A 7973-nucleotide genomic window follows, 5' to 3' on the forward strand; every position below is an offset into this window, starting at 1 on the left:
TAAACTTGTATCGTTTTTTTATCTCATGTGTCTTGAGATAAGAAAGAAATTTCAAGTCATTTATAAAGAACTAAAGTTTGGTACAATCCATACATCTTGATATACATTCCCAGACTGTGGAAAGGGCTCCTTTGATGTGAACTTGATCTAGATAAGAATTATCAGCTTCGCCAAGCGTACATATCCACATCTTTCACTGTTCACGTCATAATACTATCTCTTTTTCCTTTCTTAAAAAAAGTTATTCTTCATTAAACTATTTTTTTATTTATCAAAGATTTTTTGTGTTTGATTATTCTAACCTAAACGTTTCGATGAGTCAATTTCCATGAAGATCTTAAATGGTGGTATGAAAACAAAATCATATGTTGTGTATACCCTAGTTCAAAGCTTGGTTATTGGAAGTAGGCTGTCTAAGTGATGGATTTGTTATGTTTACAAGGGTTAACAGATAACCACAACATACCTTAACCCACTCGACCAATAAATAACCTTCCTACTAATCATTTATTTTACCTATTCCATCTTAGCGTAATGAAATAGAACTGTACGAGATGTGGCTATTAAATAACGAGACAATTGCTGTAAAACATTTTATTTTAAATTTAAACATATTTAGTTATTATCACCTTCAATAAACACCCCTCCCCTATCCCTACAACGCTCCATGCGAAATTACCATTGTTCGATACAGTGCTGGAAGTCTTTTTCTCCTGAGCTCCTGCATGACGCGAGCCGCTTTCACAGCTTCAACGGACTGAAAAACGTGTTCCTTTTAATGCAGATTTGACTTTAGGGAACAGATCTAAAGTCACATGGGGCTACCAGGTCAGGCGAATAAGGAGGATGGCCTAAAACTGGGATATTGTACTTGGCTAGCAAAACGTCGTCTTGACAGATAATGCAGTGTGAGCCGGCGCCGGTTGTCTTGATGGAGAGAACCCCGTGACTGGTTCTTCCACAAATCGGGCCGTTTTTTCCCTTTCTCTTTCACGGAGTTGAGCAAGCACCTCGCCGGTAGTAATGTTGATTAAGTATAATCGGTATTTTCATCCGTTTTGGGAGTGGAATGGCGACCTGGGCGGTCATAATCTCCGACGTCTTCTCGGCCATCTTGGAAACGCTTGAACCACTCAAAAAAACTTGTGCACGTGATAAACATTCATCGCCACGAAATTTCTTTTAATAAAAGATAAGTTACAGTAACGGTTTTACCAAGTATCATGTGAAATTTCACGACAATTCGTTGCTCTACTACATGTGTAGTATCGATGTTTTGGGCAAAACGAAACTAACACCTCTTACACAGACGACGGTTCCGGTCAGACAGATTTCTCTACAAACACACGTGAGACGCTGCAATCGAAAGAGAAGGCTTTACGCTGCACAGCTGTCGGTCGTTAGGATTTGGCGCATACATAGTTCTTCTGTAGCAGCATCAGTCTCGTTATTTAATAGCCATGCCTCGTATGGTCCAGCCAAACGCACCAATCTCCAAAGAATTCAATCTCAACAATATAAAATACTTCGATTCATAGTGAAAACCTTGAGTTACCTACCATCTTAACCTTCCTTAGTGTTCACTAGTGATGGGCAGAACGAGTCCGTCTTTGGACTCGTTGGATTTGAATCAGTTCCAGGGTTGGAATCGATTCCAACAACTCGTTCACCGATTCCGGTCTCTGTACTTACCCTATGCATTAGTAAAAATGTCACGCAATTCATTAAAAAATATCATTAAATGTTAGCTTTCCCAGTTAATAACAAAACTATATTTCTTTAACACACATTGAGTACTATCCCTAATTTCCAATTGCACTGATAAATATAAAATTAACAACGTAACACAAAAATTAACATAAAAATAGACTAGTCAATTATAAAAATTAAAGCAATGATGTTTAGTCATTATCTAGCTTGACCACTGGAAGACTGGAGTTAACGTGCTTCAAGAGGATCCAAGGTAGAGAAACGGAAATGGGTAGGAAATTATTCCCATAAAAAAAATTCTAACCCTTCAAGCAAAATGATAATTACTCATAAATAAAGAAATATTTATTTACTAGGACTTGTATATCAAGCTTTAAAAATATTATCTTATTATCTTACGAAAAGAAAAAGCTGTGTGCTTAATCTTTAACATAGCGCTGGACACTCTTATTCTTATCTTCATTGGGTAAGTTTAACCGTGTACATGACCGTGAGACAGTCAAAGTAACACTGAGCCAAAATTTAGTATTACCTAATTGGTTTACTTACTGCAGTATCCCTCCCACTCTATCACCAATTTCACAAACATTCATCGATTGGAAATAATTTTTAGTTAAATATTCGTTTTATTTGAATACAAAAAACATTATAACGCTTTCTTAAGATGATTTTAATTTTTAAAATTTGTTTTTGTCCATTACTCTTATAAAATACGAAGAATTTCAAATAAAATATAATATACAAACACAGAATGATCTAGTGTGCAGGTGGAGTCAGTCGTAGTTACCATGACAACGGAACCGTTAAACGACTCCGGCCCAGCTCTAGCATTTTCATTGGTTAAATCCACTGGAGTTGGTGGAGTCGAATCCGGAGTGATTTAAATCCTTTTGAAACCGGACTCGTTCCATTTTTTCGTTCACTGAATCTAGCCAATAGAAATTGCTGGAGCTGGAACCGGAGTTGTTTAACGGTTCCATTGCTATGGTAACGAGGACTGACTCCACCTGCATACTAGATCATTGTGTTTGTATATTATATTTTATTTGAAATTCTTCGTATTATATAAGAGTAATGGACAAAAACAAATTTTAAAAATTAAAATCATCTTAAGAAAGCGTTATAATGTTTTTTGTATTCAAATAAAACGAATATTTAACTAAAAATTATTTCCAATCGATGAATGTTTGTGAAATTGGTGATAGAGTGGGAGGGATACTGCAGTAAGTAAACCAATTAGGTAATACTAAATTTTGGCTCAGTGTTACTTTGACTGTCTCACGGTCATGTACACGGTTAAACTTACCCAATGAAGATAAGAATAAGAGTGTCCAGCGCTATGTTAAAGATTAAGCACACAGCTTTTTCTTTTCGTAAAATAATAAGATAATATTTTTAAAGCTTGATATACAAGTCCTAGTAAATAAATATTTCTTTATTTATGAGTAATTATAATTTTGAAGGGTTAGAATTTTTATGGAATAATTTCCTACCCATTTCCGTTTCTCTACCTTGAATACTCTTGAAGTAAGTTAACTCCAGTCTTCTAGTGGTCAAGCTAGATAATGACAAAACTGCATTGCTTTAATTTATATTTGACTAGCCTATTTTTGTGTTAATATTTGTATTACGTTGTTAATTTTATATTTATCAGAGCAATTGGAAATTAGGGATAGTACTCAATGTGTGTTAAAGAAATATAGTTTTGTTATTAACTGGGAAAGCTAACATTTAATGATATAATAATATAATAAATTGCGTGACATTTGTTCTTATGTTTAATCGTTCCAAACCTTCTGCTGCCTCATTTTCATTTTTATTTGCCTAAATTTTTTGGGGCGGGGCGGAATCACTTTTTTTAAAAATAGGGATTTGAATCAACTCGTTCCACCATCGGACTCGTTCCAATGGAACGAGTCCGCTCAAATAGCCCATCACTAGTGTTCACAATACAACTGAAGTGCTCCGCAGAATACATTTAACTTAAACTTCTGTATTTCTTTTGCAGTGTTATACAGCCCCTTTTGGCCACATGTGTTATACTTTTGGAATTTAAAACGCAATGCTGATAACATACTATTTGTTACATTTGAAGAAATGAAGAAGGTAATTATTTTTTTGTCTTTATTTATTTTGTGAAGGAGTATTCCCCATGAATCCAATGATACAAAGCATGCCTGTTGTTTCTTCTAAATTAGAACGGAATTAGTGTCTTAAAATGAACAATTAGGGTCATGTGTACAACTGAAAATATGATTCACATGCTTCGATTAGTACCTCAGTTTCAAGAAGTGAATGAAAAAGCTAACGCTCGGCCCCAATGTTGCCTTAGCTGAAAACGTTAAGCCGACAGGGTAATCTTTCTAAAGTACAACAGTTGCTAAAATTGTGGTTGTTTTAAGCATCAGTTTAGTGTAGTTAATATGACTTCACTTTCGTTTCTAACATACACTGAACTTGCTGTGTGTATACTGTCAGAAACATAGTTGTATAACATACAAAATAATGTAAGACAGATCTCATAGAAGAAATCAAATTCTCTACAACAAACTGATGATGAAACAATCTCTGAAGATACATAAGTATCCGGGAACCGGTTAGAAATTTACAAGGATCTCTGGATCAGTTTGCTAAAAACCAGAGAATCACTGTGTATAACTATGTATGTATGAATCACTAGATATACGGTATATTTAAGGCGTGTCAACATCTAAGGGTTATTGTCGCCCGGGTGCTTTTTTTCAAGGGCACTGTCGGCCCTCCGGACAGTGTTCTCTCGTTACAGAACCGTGTCCATCACCGGACAGTGAGCTGTAAGAAGCTTCTAAAAAGAGAAAATCTAAGGGCCAACAGCTGTATCCCCGCGTGGGAATCCAATCCGCTAACCGCATAGCTAATCCCTTCCCTATGTATAACTTAGTTTTTACACTGGACTTACGTTTTTCTTTTGTAGTTATATTATGTAGATAAGAACGTCATTACTTAATATGTTATATTGCATGAGCATTTGACTATGAGAAAGCTCTGTTCAAAGTGGGTGCCGCGTTCGCTCGCAAGTCAATCAAGTCACAAGACAATCAAAACAATGGCAAAACTACATGAATTGAACTTCGAATTACTCCCACATCCACTGTATTCGCCAGATTTAGCTCCCCCAGCAACTATTGGCTGTTCGAAGACCTAAAAAAAAAAAAAAATGCTCGCCGGTAAGAAATTTCGCTCGAATGAAGAGGTTATCGTTGAAACTGAGGCCTATTTTGAGGCAAAAAATAAATCGTTCTACAAAAGTGGTATTGAAATGTTAGAGCGGCGCTGGAATGATTGCGTTGTTCTTGATGGAAATTACGTTGATGAAAAAAGCTAATTTTGAACAAAAAAAAAAACGTGTTTTCTTTGTTAGGCCTGGGACTTTTCAGTCCATGGGTTACTGAATATGTCTTAGTAGTAGACGTAACAGTTGTGTGTACCGTGTAAAGTGTGCCCTTGTAGTAAAATCGTAGGAGAAAATAATTGATTTAAATAAACCTAAACACTCAACTATAATAGGAGAAAAGTAGAATTATATTGTATTCTATTTTAATGATAATAAAATAATAAATAAATAAATAAAAATCATAAGCCCCCCCCATCCCATCAATGAGAGAGAAATGAGAGGGGGCACAATCGTTGATGTGACTAAATTCCTTGATGAGAGAGGAAGCGGAGCTTTGGCTGCGAACACGGCCATAACAATTACACTAAAACAGTTCCTGTTATGTTAAGATAAGGTTAAATGGGTTTTTAAGTCGGAATATTGCCATGATATTCCTACTAAGTAAATGTACACAATGTTTTTCGAGTAGGGAGATGTGAATGTGATACGATAGAAACCATCAATTATAAATCTGTTATTAATTTTTTTTGGTTTTATTTCTTTTGTATTTTAAATAGACTATAATTCGATTCAGTAAACTGCTAGTGAAGTTTAATTCAGGGTTTTATTAAAAAATAAAAATAAATGAAAAAAAACCCTGCTTTTTAATTCAATTCTTAATGAAATTGATTTTATTGAAAATGTCGTTGGGTGTGTAGTGATGGATAATACCTAAGCAAGTGAATTCGCAAAACTGATGGTGGATGAAAGTTCGAAACGGGTCAGGGATACAATGAACGTGCGCGCTGTGATGGGTAAAATCAAAGAATCGATGGTAATCCTTGCTTCACACAATAAATGCCCTGTAATCCTTTCATCCGTCATCATACCTCTTTCTTGTTATTAAATAAGATCACAATAATCACCTCTGATGGTGGATGAAAGTTCGAAACGGGTCAGGGATACAATGAACGTGCGCGCTGTGATGGGTAAAATCAAAGAATCGATGGTAATCCTTGCTTCACACAATAAATGCCCTGTAATCCTTTCATCCGTCATCATACCTCTTTCTTGTTATTAAATAAGATCACAATAATCACCTCTGATGGTGGATGAAAGTTCGAAACGGGTCAGGGATACAATGAACGTGCGCGCTGTGATGGGTAAAATCAAAGAATCGATGGTAATCCTTGCTTCACACAATAAATGCCCTGTAATCCTTTCATCCTTCATCAAACCACTTTCTTTTATTAGAGAAGATCACAATAATCACCTCTGATGGTGGATGAAAGTTCGAAACGGGTCAGGGATACCATAAACATGCGCGCTATGAAAGATAAAGTCAAAGAATCGATGGAAATCCTTGCTTCACACAATAAATGCCCTACAATCCTTTCATCTTTCATCATACCACTTTCTTGTTATTAGATAAGAACACAATAATCACCTCTGATGGTGGATGAAAGTTTGAAACGGGTCAGGGATACAATAAACGTACGCGCTGTGAAGGGTAAAATCAAAGAATCGATGGAAATCCTTGCTTCACACAATAAATGCCCTGTAATCCTATCCTCCTTCCTCATACCACTTTCTTGTTATTAGATAAGATCACAATCCTAAATAAATTTAAAAAAAAAAATATCTTTCTAGGATCTAAAAAAAGTTGCTGTAGAAGTGGCCAAATTTATGGACAAAGAAATACCAGCCGAAATAGAAGAAGAATTTTTAAAACATCTCAGCTTTGAGAGTATGCGAGACAATCCTGCGGTAAATTTTGAAAGTGAAGCCAAGGAATTGAATAAAGCACATTTACACTTTATGAGAGAAGGAAAAACTGGAAGCTGGAGAAAAGGATTATCAGATGATGATGTTAAGGAATTCGATAAATGGAGTCTCAGTTATTTAGAAAATTCTGATTTTCCATTTTACCGTAGTTCTGTTTGAAATAATGACATTTTGTAAATAATTCAAAGGAATTCTGACGAAATTTTCTGTAATATGTTTAATTATTTACTGTCTAGTAAAGAAATATAAATTACCAGTAAAATGGACAGTACAAGACAGTACAAGTCTGCTATTAATTTAATTTTAAAAAAATATTATCTGCACTAAATTAAGTTAATTATCACCAGTGTTAATAAAGTTTATAACACCCATAATAAAAAAAAACACCGTTTAAAGCACCCACGTGGAAACACCCAAATTTTATTGATATTTATTATTTATTTTACCCCATTTTCTTATTGTACGAGTATATCACATGGTTGGAAATTAATCAAAATTATCATATTGTATATCACATGGTTGGAAATTAATCAAAATTATCATATTGTATATCACATGGTTGGAAATTAATCAAAATTATCATATTGTATATCACATAGTTGGAAATTAATCAAAATTATCATATTGTATATCACATGGTTGGAAATTAATCAAAATTATCATATTGTATATCACATGGTTGGAAATTAATCAAAATTATCATATTGTATATCACATGGTTGGAAATTAATCAAAATTATTATCATTTGTTTTGGCACATCAAATGTTTAATGTTACTTAGATTTATCAAAACATTTTTTGTTTTTTCCTCAAACCTGGACAATTTTTGAGAGTTTGTTTATTAATTAAATGTATAGTCTTCTTCAAAATGTGCATACTGTAAACTGAAAAGGCAAAATAGCAAACTAATAATTTTTAGTTATTCTTGAACTCGACACATGCCTAGATAATAGAATTACTATTCTTCAATTAAGAATACTTGATTTCACAATAAAAAAAAAAAGTAATTTTTAAGAAGAATTCTTATTATCGTACTTATCCCTCCTCCTATAGTGCAGATTATAGGGTACTTGGGCTAAAAGAAAAGAATAAAAATGCTGCGTTTCAAGAAACTAAAAAGTTTACG

At 34.2% G+C, this 7973-nt stretch overlaps 1 protein-coding gene across 1 annotated transcript in view; it reads left to right on the forward strand.

Annotated features, from left to right (window-relative positions):
- The window catches only part of LOC141453407 (sulfotransferase 1 family member D1-like), a 40622-nt gene extending 32891 nt beyond the window's left edge, over window positions 1–7731 (forward strand). Inside the window, exons 6-7 of the mRNA XM_074126610.1 lie at window positions 3719–3816; window positions 6713–7731. Coding sequence (XP_073982711.1) covers window positions 3719–3816; window positions 6713–7006 — 392 coding nt within the window. The 3' untranslated portion in view covers window positions 7007–7731. The remainder of the gene's footprint in view (window positions 1–3718; window positions 3817–6712) is intronic.
- Window positions 7732–7973: the final 242 nt, after the last annotated feature.

The sequence above is a fragment of the Rhodnius prolixus genome, unplaced genomic scaffold (genome assembly GCF_049639745.1).
Source record: "Rhodnius prolixus isolate KJV_2025 unplaced genomic scaffold, Rpr scaffold_3, whole genome shotgun sequence".
Taxonomy (NCBI): domain Eukaryota; kingdom Metazoa; phylum Arthropoda; class Insecta; order Hemiptera; family Reduviidae; genus Rhodnius; species Rhodnius prolixus.